Genomic DNA, 22707 nt, shown 5'->3' with positions numbered 1-22707 from the left:
TTGAAGTAAGAAAAACAAATAAAAAACAAGTCCCAGAAGTTGTTATTCTCATTATAAGACTTGTTATTATAGGCCGTTAAGGTTATTATTGAGACTTTTTGATAATTATTTTTCTTATATGGGATTTGATTGTAATTTTTCTTTTTATTATGCTGTCTTCTTGTTTTTCTTTTTCTTTTTGTGAATTATAGTTTCTCATTTTTAACCTTAAGAATATTAAACTACTGATTTATTATTACTTTTTAAAATTATTTTAGTCATCCAAAATATTTGCTTTTAATATCTTCACATTTAACCTCTTAGTAAATGCGCGTCCTGTCAGTTAAAGATAAAGCTTGTGAAGCGTATAATTGCTCGAACCTGTCATATGGGCCATCGTGTTACTTGAAATAAGGGGAAATTACAATCAAGCCTCACAGAAAAGAAATAATTACTAAATAGTCCTAATAACAACCTCAACAGTCTATAACGATAAGTTTTGTAATGAGAATGACAATTTCTGAGACTTGTTTTTCAATTATTTTACTTGTTTGGAATCTCATTGTAATTCTCTCTTAAAATAATTAAGACAAATAAATTAGGGTGATGCAAGAGGTTGCTCAAGTTTTCTTTGCTTTTTTTTAAAAATAAAATATTGATTTCTATAATTTTTTTAAAAAGATTATTTTATCTTTTGAAAAACTAAAATCAAAATTCATGCAAGCTTAAGATATCAAGGATTATATTAACCCAATAAATTATTTCAATTCTCTATGAAGATATAGTTTAATAATAAATGAACATTTGATGAACATCTTAATTTCATGTTAAATCTTATTATCTTCAGTAGTTAATATAAAAGTTAGTTGAAGATTAAATTTAGTCCTAAATATAAATTTACAATTCACTATATCTTTAATATTTATCTATTTTTTTATAAATAATTCTTATAATAATTACACATGTTAAAAAATTTTCATTAATGAGTATTTTCAATGCACCATTAATAAGGGTATTTCAGACAATGTTTATTTATCATAAGTAACTAATTTAACTAATTTGTTTAATATATGCAAATTTAGATGTCTTATATTATAGATTGGAGATGGTAACATTTATATTACCTAACAAGTTTAATGCAAGAAATAAATTGAAGATGAAATACTCTTTAAAAGACTAGAGACATATGAAAATCCAAAAGCAATTAAATCCAGACTTGATGATGGGCATTTTTTCTTTAAATTATTCTCTTAAAAGCATTAGGTATCCTAAACTACTAAGAGATGTAATTTGTTTTTTGGTCAAATTTCAAGAAATGATGCAATGTTCCTTTGCGGCTAAGGGGGGTTATTTTTTGATGTTAAAAAGTTTTGTCTGATTGAAAAACTACACCCCGTTTGGTACGTGGAAGAGTGGAACACGGGTGGAGATATGAAAATAGTGAGAAAACCTCAAAAGGAATAAATAAATATAAATGAGCTTTGCAACATTTGCCCCGTGCTTGGCTAAAATACACCATGACAGACACTTTACTTTAATGCATTATTATAATTTCCTATTTTTCTTCCACGTCAGACATGGCATTATCTTTCATTGAGCTGGTCCTCCAATCAGAGATGAAAGCATCCAAAATAGTGGGTCATATTTACTTACTGAGTATTGACAGCTTCACAAAAATGGAAGCAAAATCATTAATTAGAACTCACTTAGCAAGACGTCGTGCTATAAAAGCTCAGTTCTTGAATATTTGACCAGAGCATGCATGTGCAGATCATTTTTTTTAAGTAGGCAGTAGGCACTGCCATAAAGCATTCTGGTTCCTCTCTGTCCATCCGCGCCACAGCAAGTCAAATAAAAAATTCCCAATCCACTACCCAGCCTTCATAGGCGGTGTGCAGTTACGGATTAAATACATCACATTTTTTCATTTCACCTATCTATCAAATCCCTTGAAGGAAAATCAGGCTACCCAACTGCCACTACATGATACTAATATTATAAAATAAATAAATAAATAAAGGCCCCAAAATTCATCCAGTGCAGACAAATCAATTTATAGACAAATTGAAGTCCAATATGTCACAACTTGAACGGAGTCGGCTCACGTAGCAACCCTTCATCACAGCCCCTCAGTTCGAATTTTGATGCACCCATTCTCTGCCCGCAAGTATGGTTGGATTGGAAGATCAGCGCCCCAAATAATCCTGCAACTGATGTATCTTGGAACATTTGTTGCTTTCTTTGGTATATAGCTTTGTTTGTTTCATTGACGCAACATTTGTTGCAGCTGTAGCACTTGATTCCTCTGCTCCGGAGGCAGGAGATTTATCTGCTCTGGTGTGAGGCTCATAACCTGCTGAAGTAGTGCCTTCTCCATCTCAGGTGTCAACTGCAAAACGTGCACATGACAAAAAAAAAATCAATAGATAGCACATAATCATTCAAAATAATTGTTGATTAATACACATACGGAAGGGGGCCTAAGAGGCTGATTGCCAACGCCCATCTGGCCAGGAAGTAATGACGGAGGTGCCGGAGGACCAGAAAGCTGTGTCATGTTTTCCGAGAGACCAGGTATCCTAGAAGTCCCTCTATCAACTGGCACCGCAATTCCAGCTCCCCCAACCTGACAAACAAGCATCAATTGACAAATGAATCACCAACAATTTTAAAACATGGTTAGGTATAGAGACATCATAACTGACACTGCTACTGAGGAAAGTTTGCTTAGGTTTGCTGTATTGTGAACTTAAAACTACCAAAATCAACTAGGGTCTCTAGTAATGTTCAAATGCTCGCATGGAAATAAATCAGCAAAACTGAATCTGAAAGACAACAAACAAATGTGATATTTAGTTGAGGGAATCATATGGCATATCCATCTTTGGATATTCTTAAAATTTGTCAGAACTCGAATACCTTTTGTCAAGTCATTTGCAGGGAAGAAATTAAAAACCTTAAAAAACAAAAATAACAATGAAAACCCCAGGGGAGAAGGGAGGGGGGAGGGAAGGGGCTGGGGAAGGAAAAACTTTGTCCGAAAAAAATTTAGCAGCCTAATGAAGAGTAGCCAAACCGCTTTCTCTACGAACTATTCGAAATTGAAGTGAAATAATTTCAAATTATCCTAGAAAATACGATGGAAGATGCCCTCTATTATTTTTTCCCCAGTTCCCGCCTTCTATTAACTGTTCTCATTCCTTTCACCTTTCCCCAGTTACATGTCAAGAGGATGTTCTCTCTATGGAATAAATAACACCTCCAACTTTGTCCGCAAGAGCACCATAATCATTAACAGATATCTTAATGTCTAACAAGGATAAATTAAACAACTTAATAGACCAGCCAAAACACATTCAAGTTGGACACAATAACGAATAAAGAAGGGTCATAATGGCACCTACAAAAGCCCTATAAAGCCAAGAATTCAAGCAGCCATCTAGCCTAATTATCCCTGAACTCAAAAATGCTAACAAATAGTCTCAGGATGAAGTCAAGCATACTTGATAAGGTGACTGGGTAGCTGGTTGACTCGGAACTGGAGTCAGGCCCTGTGGGAATGATAGGCCAACACTTGCTGGCTTTGCACCTGGCTGAGAATTTGAAAGCAACCATATTTTTAGAATTTAAAATGCTATTATATCATAAATACTAAATTGAAATACTCAACAGACTTACATGAAAGATGGGTTGCGGAAGATTGTGAGGACCACTGGCATGAGGAAAACCTATATTGGCACCCATTTGTGGGGGATACTGGTGATGAAAATTGGGTCCTGAAGGTGGTCTGGGCTGTGATTGCATTGGTGGTTGCAGCGGCATATGTGGAAATCCAGGTGCCTGCAGTGGTTGCTGCAATTGAGTGGAGGCATTAGGGATTTGGGTTTGATGGGGCTGTGAAGATGAATGAAGAGAGGATGGAGGTACATTAGGAAGTTGTGATGATTGTGGAAGAGACACATGGGCCATTTGGGGAGTCAGATGTCCTTTAGGTTGCTGTGGCACCTGCAAAGAATGTGCGGGCATGGGCTGAGATTGATGACTTGCTGAAGGGATAGCAGCAGATGAGATAGGAACCGGAGGTTGGTTTTGGTGTTTCCTGGGAAGAATTTGGTTTTGTGATACACTTGCTTGATCATGTAGACCACCGTGCCCAGGCAAAAACGGAGCAGGCTGAATGTTTGGTTGTTGCGTCAACTGTACTGGCTGCTGAGCGCTCTGTGAGACTGTTGGCTGAATTTTTGGAATCTAGAAACAAAAAATAGATCATATAGACATATTCCCAATCGAAGTTTGTGAAGATAATGATGTTTTATGTTTATGAAGTCAAAAGCATACCGCTGAAGGGGGCTGCACCATTCCGAGCATAATTTGTGCCTGATTAAATAAAAGCAAATCAGAAAAAATGGGGTTCGAAATAAAGGCACTACCAAGGGAGATCCATCTGTGTCCCCACAGAGGAAAAAAAGACTGAAATTAATGCCCCAAAAAAAGGCACTCACCTTGGTGAAGCAAAGCACAATAGGAAAAAAAATGAAACTTTATGGTCTCGTTCAAAAAGTAATGCCCAATAATGTTGAATGGGAAGTGAAAATAGAATCTATAAATCAAGTTGTCTATATCAAGAATGAGATGTCAAAGACACAACTGAACTGAGCAGGTATACAAGTCTTGCAACAATAGTTGTGCTTTCTAGGCACAAGACATTGGGGATAACCTATGACAGATGCAAAAATTTGAGGCTTTCAGTATCTGAAAAAACGTATATTTACTAGTTCAAGGTACTTGACATTTAGGACTTCCATTTTGGCAACCACATCAAAGTATTGCCAAAGTAAACGACACCCAGGGCTATGTGACGATGTCGTGAAATCATAGTTGGAGTCAAACAACTGAATCGTGAGATTGTGATTAGGAATAGCTGTGCTTGATGCCAAAAGCTTGATACCCATGGTTTATTCATAAGAGTTTTGGTTCTTTCTTCTAACTTGGGAACCTATTCGTGAATGAAATAGTTGAACAAGCACAGGACATTTTATGAAAACAAAATCAGATTTTGAAACAATGAAAGGTGGCTCAGAGAAACAAGTAGAATTGTCACACATTTATTATGATTATCGCTACAAAAACTAACCCAAGAGCCTTATGTGGACTCCAACAGCTTATTCTCTGCTCTATTTTGTTCATGTATTATTTTTCCTCACTGACACAATAATAGTGAAGCCTAAACTTAGCCTAAATTCGAGGCCACGAATGTGATGAGATTGATAAAAGGAAGAAAAGAAAGTGAGAAGAAAAGGAGACAAAGAAAGAGTGGTCTAATTTTTTGGGAAAAATGAGCACACACCTGTCCGCAGAACTTGCAAATAAAGTAGCTGGAGACCAATTATACAAAAAATAAAATTCATCATTTCCAGGTTAATTAAGACTGGCGTTCAATCAGCCTAAACGGGAGGAAAAAAAGAAACAAACACGAAAACCCTAATTTTACGAATGGGATTGGAGAGCAGAAAACACAATTCACATGATAGTAGACCACAAGCAAGATTGAACGGTAAAACAAAACGCAAATGCCACGTACTAATTACAGCCAAATAAAACGAGAGGTTGAGAAAAAGTGACCTGAAAAAGCGCTTTAGTTAACATCGGATTCTGAATGAGGATCTGCCTCGCTTGCTGCTGGTTCTGCTCGATGAGATTCTGAAGGAAGGGTTAAAATTTTCCGCACCGAAGACCCAGAGATAGAATGGCAAGGAAGAATACAAGCGTTAATAAGAAATATCGGTGGTATTTGAAAGAAAATTGAGAATTAAAGAAAAGGCAGGGATAAAAAGGCAATTCAAAACAGAAAGAATCAAATGGGCAGGGACAAGGAAAATAGGCATACCTTCATCTGAGACATGATCTCGTATAGCTGGCTCTTCGACATCCCGGCGAGGTTCGCCGACAAGCCGTCGCCAGAAATCTGTTTTCCCGCCATTGTCACTTACGGAGGAAAGAATTGAACGGTGGCTAATGCAATTTGTGCAGTCGGGGAGATGATGGTGTTCGGTAAGTTATTGGGCCTGGGATCCACATGTCAGTTTTGGGCTAAACTATTAAAAAGAGAAAATGGGCTTCAAGGGTGGAAATGACCTTTTATGGTTCAGAATATTCATTTGGGCATGCTATATGCTGCCTCTGGTCCGAACTTATGCTGATGTTTGTTTAGAAATGGTGGTATCATTCCCCCTCTTTGATACTGGTCTAGAGCAAAAGGGGGCAAAAAAAAAAAAAAAAAAACTGTAGTGATCAAATACAAAATGTAAATATTTATGTTTTAATTAAAAAATAAACTGTTTAATAATTAATAATTAAATCAATGCAAACTTTTTCAACTCAACTATTGAAATCATTTCTTTAATATTTAAAATTTGATGAGAAGGGTGAAAAAAGATAGAAGAATATTTTTTAAAGGAGGGAATGGAATCCAAGAAGTAGTTTTTTTTTTTTTTAAGGCCAGGAGATAGTAATTGGTTTACACTTTACAATAAGTCACATTGTTTATCATTTATAAATAATACTACTTATAATATATTTAAAAAAGTGCATTTTGCCCAAAAAGTAATGAAGAGCCAGATTAGTCATAACTTAAAAATAATTCAACTTCTTATAATTTTTTATATTTTATATTCGCATCGATTTATTGATTTAACAAAATGAGTAAGAGTGCAATGATTATATCATAACTAGAATTGGCAAGGAAGGTGGCTCTTTAATAAATTAAACCCCTGCGTAGTGATATTGAAAAGAAAATTTTTGAGGACCATATAATTAAATTATTTATTCAAAGGGAGCAAATATTTTAAAATTATTTTAGGGCTCATCTGCTATTTGCATTGAACACATTGCATGGAAAATGCCAATAATAATTATAACACAAATAGATTACAAATATAAAGAGACATGAAAACGCTACTGCATCATTACAGTTTATTTTAGAATTAAAAAGAGACTAGGTCCTTGCTGAAAATTTTTTCAACGTGGACCTCGCTGATTGATTTTCCATGAGGTGTATAGAGTTAAACCGTATGTAATATACAACTTGGCTATATTTTAACCCTAATTACAACTCATGAGATATGTATATAGTATTTTGAAGGAACTGGATTGGAAATATTGGCTCCATATTAGCTGTACCCACAGGAACTGAGTTGGATATTATAACAAAGAAGTTGAACACAATGTTTGCTCCAATGAACACATAAACGGCTTCACCAAAGGGAGTCCAGATTGAACGGTTGCTGCTGATGATGAGAAGCACTGGGATTTGAGACAACATGATCAGTTCCTCCAACGTTGGAAACTGCTTGAGACATGTACGATGATGCAACAAAGTGATCATTAGCTTGCTGCTGCTCATGATAGCTCTTGAGCTGCAATGCTTTGAGAAGCAATAATGAGTTCACTGACGACAGATTGGGATTGAGCATTAACCCTCGAGAAGCTGCAAGAAGAGAGGGAAATTGGTCTGTTGAAGCTGACGACCAATTTGTGCTCAAGCTCATGTTCGTGTTTACATTGCTGTGATAATAATCGCCATTATTAATGCTGGGATTAGTTTGTTGTACAATGTTGTTTGAGAATCCTGTTGAGGAATTTGCAAGACTAGTGCTGAAATTAGGAAGTTCGATGTCGTCACCCAGTTCATTCACCATTGAGGTTGCATTATTGCAAGGTGATGAATCTAAAGATACTGGGGACGATGGTGTGATCTCCTGAGGTTTTTTGGCTGTCGATATGGTCTTTTGGAACACCCTGCAAACAACCCATTCTTCCTGCAAATGAATGTAGAGATTAATCAGACTAAGTTATATATTATTGGTGTGAGTATTCCTCATATCACATAGGTATATATACCTTGGAAGGTGCAAAAAGGGGCATATTGTGGAGGCGATATTCATGCATAACCCAATTGGTTTTGAGGCCACGAGGAGCTCTGCCGTGGTAGAAGACGAGGGTTTTCTTGAAGCCGACCAATGCGCCGCCGTGAAAGATATGTTTGTCTTTGCCGGTGGTTTTCCAGTAGCCGGATTCTGTGGCTCGGTTGGTTCGAAGTCCGGTTGGATATTTCCTGTCTCTTAAGCTGAAGAAATACCATACCTTCTCTCCCATCGAAGCCTTAGCTTTATTATTCAAATCACACCATCATAATTAGTTTTGTTAATTATAATACATAAGTTAGAGTATGCACTTGTATCAAATCCAAAATGAAGGTTGCAATGCAGTACATAGCATGTTAAATTGTTAAAGAAAAGCTATTTTTAAAATATACACTTTAATTTTAGGTTTTTTAATAAAATATCTTCTGCTAATCTAAGTATATGCTGGATATCTGCGCATAACATTTTTAATGTACTCGTTCACACTTGATTTAGCAATGAACTAGCTCTTTAATGTCGGTTTAACTATAAGGCTTTGTGAGTAGTAAATTCTATCTTCTTACACTTCCCAGGATTGATAAATTTATTAAATGAAGTTATATGTAAATTAAAAAATACGTAATTATTAAATTAATAAATAATTTGTTGGTCCAGATTACGATAAAGATTGGACTGAATTTTAGTGTAACTTTTAACCAAATTTGCATTTTGAAAATAGAAAAACATGAAGGTTTAACAAAACTTGTAAGAGATGGGCAAACAAAAAAACAAAAAAAAAAACAAAACTCGTAAGAGATTACTGTAGAGCTAATCAGTCTAACTAATGTCATTAATTTTAGGGTGGTTTCTTATTTCCCTGTTTGCATCTTGCTGTAATGTTTTATCCAGAGAAAAATGAACGGGAGGTAGATGGCCTTCTTTCCTTTTCTCTTTGTTCTCGCCCCCCAAACTAAATAATCGAAAACATAATTATAGAATGAATGTGAGAATATGATTAAACCCTTAAAGATTATGAAGAACAATACAGTACAGTGGTCATCAACCAAGGGGAAACTATTTTATCTTAACTCGTAATTAACTCATAATAAGAGGCAAGAAGACAGAAGGAATGAAATAGAGGTTGAGGTATAGGTAGGTACCTGGAAGATCCCAGGGTTCAGACTTGTTGAGATCAACCACTGCAATAGCTTTGGAAGTGAAGCCATTAGCATCAGAAACTTTACTTGTTAGATAATAGTTTATGAGTTCTTCATCTGTGGGATGGAATCTGAAGCCAGGAGGCAGATTGTTTTCCTCCATTAATGTTCTTACCAGAGAGAAGCCCTGCGCCTTAATTTTGTAGAAGCTGCCCCAAAAGTAAGCTCAATAACATCACCCACGACAGCTATTAATAACAACGAAGGAAAAAGGAAGCTAGCGTCCTTAATTTGTTAATTTAAACCCATCTAACCCCTTTGACAATTTATCAATACAAGGTTCAGTTGTGGTGAATTTCCTGATTTGTCCTCCTGGGCTTTTGAATATTAATTTTGCACGAGGGGCTTCGAGGTTGAGTCCCCATGACCCCATATGAAATTTCGCCTTCTTTCCTTCTTCCCTCTCCAACCACCTTCACCCATTTCTACCCACCAGATCCTTTGCCGACTTATTCTAACCATTTTTTTCTTTTAATTTTCGCCACTTGTGAGTGTGATTTGTTTATAAATAATACTACCTCCGGTGCCAATTATAAAACCTCATTTATAGGTTACAAATGAAGTCTTATAGTTTAATTAGGACCGGTGGTATATAAAATTTGTATAGATTACTGGTACATGATGCCGAAATTTAAGTATTTTCCTTATTAGACTTTAGAAAATATGTCATTAAATAAACAGTTCTAAGACATAAAATTTACAAATCCTGTCTATACAAATGTACTTGTATGTTATCTGTGTGTGTGTAGTCTCTTATTATGTTGAACGTTATTTTTTTTTTTTTCAAATTCTTCAGTCATCACACATTCAACTAATTAAACCATTCTAGTAATTTGTCATGATATAAGATATATATGAAATCTTATAATCAAGCGATCAAATTTGCGATTTTCATATTATATTATTATATTGTCTAAATTTAAGTTGACAAGTGCATGACATCATTTCCTTCATTCACGACCGAACTGTCCAATATTGATTTAGTTTAATTAGATTTCATTGGTTAGCGATGGGTGAGTCGAATCAAAAAGTTAAGGGAATTGGAAAAGGATGACGTGAAGGGGAGAATAAAATCGAGAGAAAAATAAGGGGGGATTTAAAGTTAATTAAAATGCGAGCATTAATTGTTAATTAATTAACAATAATAATAATTAGCAGGCTGTTGGTATATTCAATGATGAGGTACGAAAATATGTTACAGTGAGTGGTTAAAATGGTGACCAACCCACGAGACTGTATATCCAAGAGGAAGCATCTCAGTTGCATCATCTTCGTTCTTCATCATCTTCAAAGCTCTTCTCAAAATTCAATCCTAACTCATAACTTTCTGCATTTCTCTCATTCTTTCTCTCTCTCTCTCTTTTATTTAAAAACCTTTTTTTGACCAAGCCTGCATTCCGGTCCTTCATTACGTGTGTATTTAATTTGTTTGCATGCAATCCGTTACCCTAATTAACAATGGGGTTTTCTAGAATCAAGTTTCTCTGAGAGTGAAGGTAAAGATATGTCTAAAAGTTAATCAAAGGCCTGAGGCAAAAGGAGATTTTGATATCAAGGTAAGTGTGTGAGGGAAGTTTTATGTGTAACTTTCCTGAAAGTAACTTTTTTAAGTGATTATAAAGGGTTGCCTAACTTCCTCTAAATCAATTTGGTCCAATTTAGCACCCCTGCTGGCCTTACCATAATTATGCATTGTTATTATAAGATTTTTTTTTTCATTCATTTTTTTCCATATGTTTATTTTAGGAGAATATATAAAGAATATATTCTGCTAAATCTCTTTCAAAATATGAAAGATAACAGATAAAGAGAAAGAAAATGAGAAAATATATTATTTATTCAACCATTCATTTTTTTAAAATTCAACAATAGGATGAAGAGAAAGAAAATGAGAAAATATAAGGTAATCATATTCACGATACTATCAGATAATAAATGTAAACACTTCTCCTAGTAAATATTCAAATCTCACAAGAGATCAATCAACTTTTTTTTGGTGAGGGTGTTTGGCAACCCTCAAAAGTGTTTATAAGAAGCATTTTTTCGTAAAATGAGACAAACTCCTCTACATATTTATTTTATAAACTATAAAAGTACTTTTAAAACTATGGTTTGGTTTCTATCCAAACTCCCTGTATCTTGCCTTTGTAAAATCTCACAAGCACCAACAGGCCTAGGTCAGTAGATCGAGAGATATATTTGGGCTCTCAGTTTGGGCCTTAGCTAATCATTGTCAAAAAAGATTTCGGCCAGGGGAGAAAATAGTACGCATTAAATTAAATTATTAATTATACATTAGTAAATTTACAAATCATCCAAACACGTGCTTTTTGCCCTTTTCTCGGCCAACAAGTCGGTGCTTATTTTAAAATTTATATCTGATGCCCGGTTTCTATAATTTTCAGTCTTAATTCTATCCAGCGTCTAAGAACCCACCCCATGTGATTATTCATAAACAGTTCCTCTATTAAGTAATTTGATGAAACAGTGATTAAGAAATTACTATCTCTGCTGCTTAATATAAAAGTTAAATAATTAATTTGAAGACATTAAAAAAATTAGTTAAGTTAATTTTTTATAATAAAAAATAAGTGTTGAGTTCCTCAAATTACCCTTATTGAATTATGTAGATTGAAAATATATTTAGATGGAAATATTTTACAATCAATAGGAGTATTTTTGAGAATACAATAAGAGATAAAGTGGATTGAGGTTTTATACTCCTCCGGTCCTTAATATAAGATCCATTTAACTAATTTGATTAGATTAAGAAAGTTAGATAAGTTAATTAATTAAAAAAAATGTAACACGTTTTTCCTATACCATAATCAGCTTTCTTAATACCCTCTCTTTCTTTTATGCTACTTAATTATGGTTGAGGGAGTATCCATAGGGATAATTTAGAAAAAAAATTTGATAAATATGAGAAATGGGTCTTATATTTAGAACCAAAACCAACTCAATAATTAGGTTCTATATTAAGAACCGAAGGAGTATTTAGGATCACCAACTAATTCTTATATTTAGGACCGGAGGAGTATTAGAGTTAGAATTCAAAAGTTTAGAGCAGACAAGAAGCTCTTATTATCATGACCTCATTAAAATATATAACTATCAATCCTTAATATAAAAGCTACCTTGATATTTAATTTGGCCCTACATATAAGATTCTAATTCACTTTGTTTCTCATATTTATCCACTTTTTCTCAAGGTAGTTCTTGAAATAGTTACACATGTTCAAGATTTCATCAAATAGTAATTTTAATTAATACACATGATTAGCAATGATATTTTACAAAGAACAATGCCTACTTATTACAAATAATTAATTTAATTAATTTTTTTAATTTACTCAAATTAATTAACTAACTTTTATATTAATTAAGGACCGGAGGTAATAATGTTTTTGTAATTGAACGCACAAATTAACCAAACAGGTTAGGCCAACACGAAGCACAATATTTATTTTTGAAAACTACTAAAATAATATCCGTAACATCACTAGTTCATGTGTAAGCTGAAGGAACTAAACGAACAATTACAAAAGGGAGAAAGAAACATTGAACCTTTTTCATGGTATCAAAGAGACTTTCATGCCAGTTTCTTCTATATGTATATTGGCCTTTTATTTTACTCAAATACTCAATATTTGAAGTAACAAATATGTAAACCCAGCTTTTAAAGGTGAAGGAGTTGTTTTACCAACAAATAGTTGTTTGAGCTGGCAAGCAATCTCATCTCTGCAAGGAAAAAAAAAAAAAAACATAAGTTCAAATAATAGGAAGTGCATTTTTTTGAAAGGGCTATAACCTTAATACTTCCAGCCTGAAAAAAAATTAATCTCAAATTCAAAATGACTTAAGGATACTCTGAATTATATAAAATAAATAAATAAAAAAAAAGGTGAAGGAGTTGTTTTAAGTTTAACCACTAAGTTAGTTGAATTGAATCCAATATAAATTATCTCTAAAAAAAATCCTATGAACTGTCACTGTCATTTGCATAAAATTACATTTTTTTAAACTTACTGGGATTTAATTTCGCGCGAATATAATTGAAATGTGAACTCTTCAAATTAACTGAATTGGTTATTTAATTAATTGAATTAGAAAATTCAGTTAATTATTACACATTTAAAATATAAGCTTCCAAACCTCGATTCAATATTAAAAATGATGCAAACAGGTGAATGCAATATGTTCGGCCTACTCCATTATTAAAAATTTTAATTAACTATAAATTCATTTTAGTAAAAGTTTAAACAAAATAATAACGAAGCATCTAATTAAAGTACCAAATTTTATCTTATATTAATATATAAAACCGCATAATGAGTCTGCATGAACAACATTTATACATATTCTGCAATCTGCAGTCTTATTAGCCAAGCCAAAGACAAGTATCAATTTATAGAAGATTGCTTAGAGAAGTCACAAATTGACAGAGCCATCCACCATCATCTTTTGAAAAAGGCTCTTTATTCCATGGGTAGGTAAAGAATAATAATGCACTTGAATTGAATAATGTTTGTAGCTCACAAAACAATTAACTTTACTTCATGCATTCCTGAATATACATTGTCTGCCCCATTTAATTAATTTAAACAATGTGAATCTTACTTTTTCAGAAAACATATATTATGGTTCTTCTTTTATAAAGCCATTTCTTCTGTCTGCCTATGCGTGTAGGTTGGTTTTAGTTCCTTTTTTCAGTACACATGCTTTTATAAATGATAATTCCTCTTTTTTTTTTTGCTTAGCGATACATATCTAAGATATTGAAGGGTCAAAGAAAGTTAGAAAATTGCTACAAAACAAGGTTTAGGTTCTTTTCATGAAATTTATGATAAAAATGATTCCCCTATTATATATGTATATATATGATTATCTTTGCTTCTGTCTCTGTTTTTGTAATTTCCCCTTTTTTGTTTAGTTACCGTCCCGAAAGAAGCCATATCAAATATTCTCTAATCAATAGCAATGGTACTTTTAAGAGCAAAGCTAGCTTAAATATCATTCTTTAGGAGCTGCAATTAAATATTAATATAAAACATTTTTATAACAATTTAGAATCTAATATGACGAGTTTCTCAATAAAAATTCTTTTTTAATGTAGATGGGAAGCCAATAGATCCTAGGGTAATACTTTCCTTTCACTGGAGATCTTCAAATTATCAATATCACTTGTTTCATATATGCCAAAATTATCAATTTAGTTAATGTTAAAATTTTATTTAAAAACAATATGTGTAAGTTGATATGTTTTCAGGGACAAAAATGTCATTTCAGGGTGCCCGTCATTTGTAATTTCCCTCTTTTTTGTTTAGTTGCTATCCCGAAAGAAGCCATATCAAACTCTGCTAAATATTCTCTAATCAATAGCAATGGCACTTTTTTAAGAGCAAAGCTAGCCTAAATATCATTCTTTTGGAATTGCAATTAAATATTACTCCCTTCTTATAAAACCCATTTTATAGTGTAAATTACACTGCAAAATAGGTCTTATATATTTAGGATCGAAGGAATACTACATTTGATCTTTAGTACTTCTCCGGTATTTAATATAAGACCCATTTAACTAATTTGATTAGATTAAGGAAGTTAGGTAAGTTAGTTAATTATAAGAAAATTGACACATTTTTCCTAAAACACCATAATCATCTTTCTTAATACCCCCTCTCCCTCTTCTACTTGATTATGGTTGATGGAGTATCCATAGGGGTAATTTAGAGATAATTGATAAATATGAGAAATGGGTCTTATATTTAGGACCAAAACCAACTCAAGAATTGGGTCCTATATTAAGGACCGGAGGAGTACAAGATTCAATTGATTAGTTTGGAAAGATTAAAAAAACTAGTTTAAACATTGTTCTTTCGGAGCCCCAATTAAATATTAATAAATAACAAGACATTTTTATAACAATTTAGAACCTAATATGACGAGTTTCTCCGTAAAAATTCTCTCTTAATGTGTATGGGAAGCCAGTAGATCTCGTTTCACCAAAGATCTTCAAATTATATGACTTCATTTTTTTTATTATAAAAGCATAGATACAGTTATTTTTTTTCTTTTTTTTTCACGAATTCGAAATCTTCTTCAACGATTAAAGTATGATTAGCATAATAGTCTCATTATATTATTATTATTTTATTAAAATAATAAATTAATAAAACAATGCTTGTTAAAATTGTATTTCGATATCCCTTGTTTCAGATATGCCGAAACTATTAATTTAGTTTATGTCAAAATTTATTTTAAAGAAAAATATGCGTAATTTGATATGCTTTCAGAGACAAATATGTCATTTCAGAGTGCACGTCATTTGTGAGAGAGAAGCTGCCAAAACCGCAAGAACTTATAACAGAGAGAACGCCATGGCCAGTTTCATAGTTTCAGCTGGCTTGATGACGCTGGGACATGCATGTGCCTAGATTAAAAGGAAGGTAATGGAGGGGCAAAATAGGGATTTCGTGTACAAAATTTGGACAATGTTGACCAGCGGAAAGATATGAAGGCGACGGATATTGTGCGTTGTGGAGAGCACTAATAGCGATTTCATTGCTTTTAGGGAGTGATCACTTCGCTGGCAAATGGTGGAGCTGCTTTGTAGCTCATTTTGGAGCAAAGCATTAAGCCACTTATCGGCCGCCGCCATGCCACTTTGTTCAAACCAAGAAGCTCTTCTCAGACTCTTCTACAATGCCTCCTCCTCCTTCCTCCTCCTTTTCCTCTTCCTCTTCTCCTCCTCCTTCCTCCTCCTCCGCTTCTTCAACTTCATCGGCAACTACCCCCTCCTCCACCGGTCTCTCTCTCTGCCCCCAACCTTCATCCTGTTATATGATCACATACAGTTTATTAACTTACTGGTTCTTTGTTTTGGTTTCTGTTTTGCAGAGATCAGCAGTATGAATATGTGTTTTCTGATGACGAGGATGAGGAGGAGGAGGAAGGAGAAGGAGAGGCAAGGTATTGTTATGATGCTGGGAATAATAGCCAGAGAGACCATCTGATGGCCGACATCGTTGGCGGTGGACAAGGTCTTATGTTTCTGCACTGCGACCACCGGGGACGTCAGAGTTTGAGGACGACTACTCGTCAGTCTTTCTCAGAAGACCTATTCATAAGTCCACGGGAGAGTTCGTTGCCTGACGAAGATAGCTCCGAATTGGAAAACCATTATGCCTCTGATCAAACCTTGTCTGTTCATAGATCCCCGCTGGTCTCAGACTTTGAATATGAAGAACCTGTTGAAGAAGAACAACAACAACAAGAAGAACGAGAGGAACAAGTTGTTGCTGCTGCTGTAAAAGATCATCAGGCTGATGATGATTCTGTACTCAACTCTGTCCCTATTGAAAGTGACTGGGTGGACAGCGACAAAACCTGTGAAGGTACTTTCGCTATCATCTTCGTTCCATTTCTAGTAACATTGTTCACATGATTCTCTATGAACTCTGCGTAACAGGCATCACTATGCTTTTTCTGCAGAGGATCATGTTACCGATAGGCTCATCAAGAACAAGAAAGTGCAGGAGGCCAACTTCACGGGGGATGACAGATTCTTTGTTTTGGCTCCCACCAATTTGAAAACCAAGAGGCTGGTTGTTGAAGAAAAGGACGAAGAAGAAATATATGGTGACTCCTGCACCGTGGGGTCCACCTCCAAGAGTTCATCTGACTGGAGAAGCTCAGTCATTTGCAGAGATTCCGGAACAGAAGACCCGTTCTCTTCTTCCTCAAGAAGGAGCTGCCCAAAGTGGGAGTCTTACACTGTGTTCCAGAAGTACGATGAAGAAATGACATTCCTAGACAGAATTAGCGCCCAAAAACTTCACGAAACTGGTATTTACTTAACCCAAGGAAAAAAGGGCTTTCTTTTCTTATATTTCTTTCATTGTATCGAATATTTTCAAGTTGTGGCCCGATTTCAGAGTCTTTGAAGTCAATCCATGTATCTCCGAGATCGATATCAGAGCGTATAGCGTACAAGTTTTCCAATATAAACAAGACACCGGCTCATATACGTCAGAACCCATACCGGGAACTGGAGGCTGCGTACGTGGCACAAATCTGCTTGACCTGGGAAGCTCTGAACTGGAATTACCACAATTTTCAGTCAAAGAAGGCATTGTGTCTTAATATTGAAGCAGGTTGTCCGGCCACCGTTGCCCAACAGTTCCAGCAATTTCAAGTGTTGCTGCAGAGGTACGTTGAGAATGAACCATATGAGCACGGAAGAAGACCTGAGATCTATGCAAGAATGAGGCTTTTGGCTCCTAAATTGCTCCTTGTCCCAGAATACCGAGGTTAGTGATTAACTAAATGCATTAGTAAGGTTAATTTTTTTTCCCTTTTCTATTGCTCGAATCAGCAATAGGTATATCTTATGGTGTATTTAATCTTAGGTATAGATACTATATATATATATATATATATATATGGTAGGCGAATGAAAGCATAGGAAGAATAAGAGAATAAGATTGCATATGATGCATATATAAAACTGAGTAGTTAATTAATTACGAGCGGAACTTTTGAAGATTCGGAGGATGATCAGGGTGAGGATGATTATGAGTCAAGAATATCGTCAACATCATTTCTTATGATAATGGAGGATGGGATCAGAACTTTCATGAATTTCCTCAAGGCTGATAAAGAGAAGCCCTGTCAGATCCTAGCAGCCTACTTTAAGAGAAACCGAAGAAGCTCCGTGGATCCAGCACTACTTCGGCTTATGAAGAAAGTTAACCAAAAGGCAAGTCCCCCCAGATTAAATTAATCAATATTGCTTTCCAGATCACCACGTATCCTTTACTTATTAATAAACTAACACTGATATATATATATATATATATGGATATTCGGTTAATGCAGAAGAAGACGAAGGTGAAGGATCTTCGACGTTCGCGGAAATGCCTGAGGAAGAGGAAGCAGAAGGAAGATCAAGAGATGGAAATTTTGATGGCACTGATAGACCTAAAAGTAGTGTCGAGGGTTTTGAGGATGAATGATTTAAGCGAAGAACAGTTGCAGTGGTGTGAGGAGAAGATGAGCAAAGTGAGAGTGATGGATGGGAAGCTTCAAAGAGATTCCACCCCACTTTTTTTCCCTGCACATTGACTGACCCACCCGTCTGCCCAGATTATTCTGAAATTTGTCAATTCTTATATATTCTTGTTGCTTGATGACTCGATCGTGAATGTGCATTAGTCATGCACAGAGGAATATCCATAAGGTGCTTTTGTAGATATTGGGGTTAAAGCAGAAAAGAAGATGGAGGGACCCTATATATATATGTCATCAAAGTAAGAGAGAGAGAGATTGTGGGTTTTGGAACCAGAAATCCATGGAAGGCAAAGTTAAAGATGAACACTGAAAGGGAAAGACCAGAGACAAAGCAAGGAACATCAAGATAAAGACAAGAGGAGCTTTAGTTTTACATTTTTTACTTTAGCTTTTTCTCTTTTAATTTTTAAATTAGGGTTTATCTACCGGCTAGCTAGGGGGTTTTAGCCGAATCTTTAAGAACAATAATCCAGACTTATGCCACACGCATCTGCAGAAATAAACAAGTATAGAACACATACGTGATAGACTAGGGAAATGGTAGGCAATAAATCAGTTCTCTCTTTTGTATTTTTTTTTTCTCTTTCTCTGGGCACTTAGTTTTGGTAAAAGGGGAAATAAAGAAAAGCATTCACTTATGGGCATCCAGGTCTTCGTCTTCATATTTTATAAAGCTAGGTCTGCAGACGGATCACCATGAAATGTAAAATTTGTTACTTTTCAAACCAAAATATATCTACCCATGCTGCATTGCTTTTTTTCCCCCTCCTGTGTTAATTTGTGAATTTCCTTATTTCTACAAGTTTCAGTTTTCGATATATGCTTTTTAGCTCTAAACATACTTAGGTTTTTTTTTTTATAAAAATAAAAACTGATTATGAATAATATGACTTTTCTAAGTCTCCATTTAAAATATTTCTTTTTAAAATTAATATCCGTCATGTGACTCACAATTTGAAATACACCAATATAAAATAAAAAGTTCATAATCAATTAGGCTATTCATAAATAAATCATTGATAACAGAATTTCTCTATACATGCAATTTTTTTATTCTTGCTGCACATACTTCACATGGTTCTGTGAAAAATTGTTATTGTATAATATTTTGTCATGTTTCAATTTTTTAAAATATAAATAAAAAGAAATACAATTTTGTTAAAGTTCCTTTTTATCCTAAAACCACAGTTAGAAACGGATTTCTAAAGTTTGCCACTAGAAAACTTGCCGTGTGGACTTCTTTCGAATTCATGTAGGCCGGACAGACCCAAAATCTTTCCGTCACATGATAAAAACAATATGTCAAATCACCAAGAAAAAGCTCCTCCACCGGCCCAAAAATATTTGCAGGATTATATTTAGCTCGGCTCTGAGTCAATGCGTCTAATGGATTTTTTTTCCCCTCAAAAGGCCAAGGACAGGAGAGGCATTTACAAATCTTTAGATCTTATATCAGCAGCAAAATTCAAATTCACGACTTTGTAAGTTATAAGTCAACTACTTACTAATCGAACCAGTTCTTGTTGGCAATTTTTTTTATGAACTTTTTTTTTTTTTAATTTTCTTGGTGTGAGGGTGAAATTTTTATGTGAGATGAATTTAGCGACATGCACGAAGCAATATAAACTCGAACCATAGTATGTTAGTGGGCCAGAACCACAAATAGTTCGGCCCGATTATTGAGCCCAAGATAACATCCACTTAGTCGCTTGGAAACTCCAAACTTAGCAAACGATGGGTATTTTTCCAATAGTCATCAAAGAAGAATACAATCCCTAGTTCCTCACCTGTCTGCTGCGGAAAATAAAGTTATAGTAGTATATAATAAATAATACTACTCCACTCCTAAATATAATACTTATTTTGTGGTATAATTTATACTGTAAAATGAGTCTTTTATATAAGACCCGTGGAGTATTGTTTATGAGTAATATGTTCCTTAAGTAATGTGGCTGCGTTAGCAAGGGGAGCATGCTAAGAGATCTTAAAATATGAAACCATGAGGGGAACTTGGAAGGAAAAAAATAACTGTAATAATTAGAGGGCATGTTTGGTTTAATTTTATAAAAATGTGGGGTCACACAACATGATGATATGTTGGGTTTGTATCCTTTGATGAACCAACAGGGGGGCCTAAGCTGGTCCATGCTTTGCCACCTTTCCTCGCCACAAGATTAAGGAAATAGAATATTTTAGATATTTAGTATTTTTATAATGTCGATGTTTAGACTAAGTCAATAAAGCACATGAGCTCATGCTAATTTTATGAATTTATACGATGTGTTGAACTATATATCAATAAACTAGATCGTGAAATCTGTACTTTATATGGAGTGTAAGATGAGTCATACTATATACTACCTCCGGTCCTTATTATAAGACCCCGTTTAACTTTTTGTTTGGTCCTAATTATAAGACCCCAATCCATTTTCTCTCCCATATTTATGCATTTTTTTCCAAGATAATCCTTCTAATAATGATAGTTCTAGCCAATATACTTAATTAGCAAGGATATTTTAGGAATGACAACACTTATTTATTACAAATAACTAACTTAACTTACTTCCTTAATCTCCTCAAATAAGTCAACTGGGTCTTATAATTAGGACCGGAGGTAGTATTAATTATCAATGAATAAGATGGGTTTGTATAGATTTCATGTAGACATAATATATTTATATTGACGATTCATTTCGTGAATTAAACAACAGATGTCTAAAATTTATAGGAATCCCTATTTATACTACTGGACAATTGAAAGTCTACAATAATGGGTATTCCATCAAATCGTTTTTATAAGTTATAATTTTTTAAATAGCTTTGATTCATTTTATAAGTAACATTTTTAAAGATGTCTAAAATTTTAATGCATTTTTTAATTTTTAATTAATTACATGTTCACCTCATATTATTTTGACTTGTGCTCACTTATATTGTTCCTCATGTTTTTTTTTTTTCCTCACGCATTCTCTTTCTCACTCCGCCTCTTTGTAAACAAGGCATACTTGAAAAAGAAACACATGTTTTGTTTTTAAATATTTATTACCTTTAACTGGTTTCTCAATCTACATACTCCAATTATTTGTAACTTATAAAGAAGATTGAATGGAGTACCGTACTAATAAAAAGCCTGACTTTCATTAGTGTGACTTCATATATATACTCCCCCGATCCTTAATATAAGACCCATTTAACTAATTTGATTAGATTAAGGAAGTTAGGTAAGTTAGTTAATCATAAAAAAAGTGACACATTTTTCCTAAAATACCATAATCATCTTTGTTAATACCCCATTCTCCATCTTCTACTTGATTATGGTTGAGGGAGTATCTATAAGAGTAATTTAGAGAAAATTAATAAATATGAGAAATGGGTCTTATATTTAGGACCAAAACCAACTTAAGAATTGGGTCCTATATTAAGGACCAGAGGAGTATATATTTATTAGGTTCTAAATATAAGACCCTTATACATACTAGTATAAAAGTTTTATATTTAAAACCAAAGGAGTATATATATAGAGAGAGGTTGTGAAGGGTTAATTTGTTAGTTATGTTTAATGATGTTTTTGTTTTGCTTGCAAGTAAAGCAAACATATAATATGCTGAACAGAGGAGGGAGTGGGGTTTTCATGTGGGCAGCATGTTGTATGTTGGATCGGAGGAGGGGATGTTCTTTTTCAAGGCATGTGATTGGGTGAAAAAGATATGGTCTTGAAGCCGCTAGCCCCCTCCATTGATTCCAATGACACACGCACATGAGAGGAAATACGTGAGTGGGATATACTATTCATGAATATATATATTTGAGAACTTTGGTTGCTTCTGTCCCTGGTTAGGAATCGGCTCACGAGATCAATTTTTTTATGACTATGAGAGTGATCGAAATGGAAGCCATGAGGGTGAAGCTCATCCCACGCATGTTTCTTCCTGCAAAGTTGGGGGTTAGGTCGGTTGCTCAATAGTAGTATTGAAACGTGGCAATCTCAAGGCAACTTCCCGTGATCTTCTAATTAATTCATAAAAGGCCTTGTACATGCCTTTCAATCTCAGCTTGCCATTTACTTTGTTCTCTCTTTCACTTATCTCCTCCGTCTTTTTTTTTTTTTATTGACTTCACCTGATATCCTAGGCCAGCCCCTATTTATGGGGAATTTAATGAGCCCAAACTAATCTGGATTCAAGCCCTGAGGGACTCTTTCTGGTGGCTAGTTCTATCACCTGCACGGTTGTGTTTCTAAGTCTCAAACTTTGGTTCAGTTAGAACAACTCTCTTACCAGTTGATCCAAGCGTTTGATGGTTTATCTCCTCCATCTTTTGTCCAAGCTATTTGTTTCCTCTATTTCTTTTTATAAGAAATAATTTTTCTCATAATTGTATTTTTAAATGTAAGAAACAAATTATTTTTGTTTGAAATTTTAAACTATTCTTTCCTCTTTTACCCTTATTAAACAGATCCCACTTATTATTTCAATAATAAATTTTTACTTATTATTTCTCATGTACTATATATCTTTACAAATAAGTGTATAACTAAAAAA

The 22707-nt window shown here is 34.3% G+C and overlaps 3 protein-coding genes across 4 annotated transcripts; 1 reads left to right on the top strand and 2 right to left on the bottom strand.

Annotated features, from left to right (window-relative positions):
• Nucleotides 1-1824: 1824 nt before the first annotated feature.
• Nucleotides 1825-22595, bottom strand: LOC114755437 (cleavage stimulating factor 64). Of its 2 annotated transcripts, XM_028944314.1 has the most exons (8): nucleotides 22591-22595; nucleotides 5867-5964; nucleotides 5602-5679; nucleotides 4318-4356; nucleotides 3658-4227; nucleotides 3483-3572; nucleotides 2450-2605; nucleotides 1825-2368 (listed from the first exon to the last, which is right to left on the bottom strand). In XM_028944314.1, coding segments are annotated over exons 1-8 (1158 nt in total). In that variant the 5' UTR covers nucleotides 22592-22595; the 3' UTR covers nucleotides 1825-2242. The 2 variants fall into 2 exon arrangements, with proteins under 2 accessions (XP_028800147.1, XP_028800148.1); XM_028944315.1 differs by lacking the exon at nucleotides 22591-22595 and having other exon boundaries at nucleotides 5867-5985.
• LOC114755438 (NAC domain-containing protein 79-like) lies at nucleotides 7025-9242 on the bottom strand. The gene is made up of 3 exons (XM_028944316.1): nucleotides 9041-9242; nucleotides 7879-8144; nucleotides 7025-7796 (listed from the first exon to the last, which is right to left on the bottom strand). Exons 1-3 carry the CDS (start codon nucleotides 9198-9200, stop codon nucleotides 7233-7235), a joined length of 990 nt encoding a protein of 329 aa, XP_028800149.1. The 5' UTR covers nucleotides 9201-9242; the 3' UTR covers nucleotides 7025-7232.
• Nucleotides 15641-18937, top strand: LOC114755436 (uncharacterized). The gene is made up of 6 exons (XM_028944313.1): nucleotides 15641-15902; nucleotides 15995-16491; nucleotides 16589-16942; nucleotides 17032-17406; nucleotides 17641-17855; nucleotides 17975-18937. The coding sequence occupies exons 1-6, from the start codon at nucleotides 15691-15693 to the stop codon at nucleotides 18218-18220; spliced, it is 1899 nt and encodes a 632-aa protein (XP_028800146.1). The 5' UTR covers nucleotides 15641-15690; the 3' UTR covers nucleotides 18221-18937.
• Nucleotides 22596-22707: the final 112 nt, after the last annotated feature.

The sequence above is a fragment of the Neltuma alba genome, unplaced genomic scaffold, assembly GCF_004799145.2.
Source record: "Neltuma alba isolate B1F8T4 unplaced genomic scaffold, ASM479914v2 tig00010270_pilon, whole genome shotgun sequence".
In the NCBI taxonomy this organism is placed as follows: Eukaryota; Viridiplantae; Streptophyta; class Magnoliopsida; order Fabales; family Fabaceae; genus Neltuma; species Neltuma alba.
Note: the sequence above shows the minus strand (reverse complement) of the source record. Positions and strands in the feature narration are given on the sequence as shown.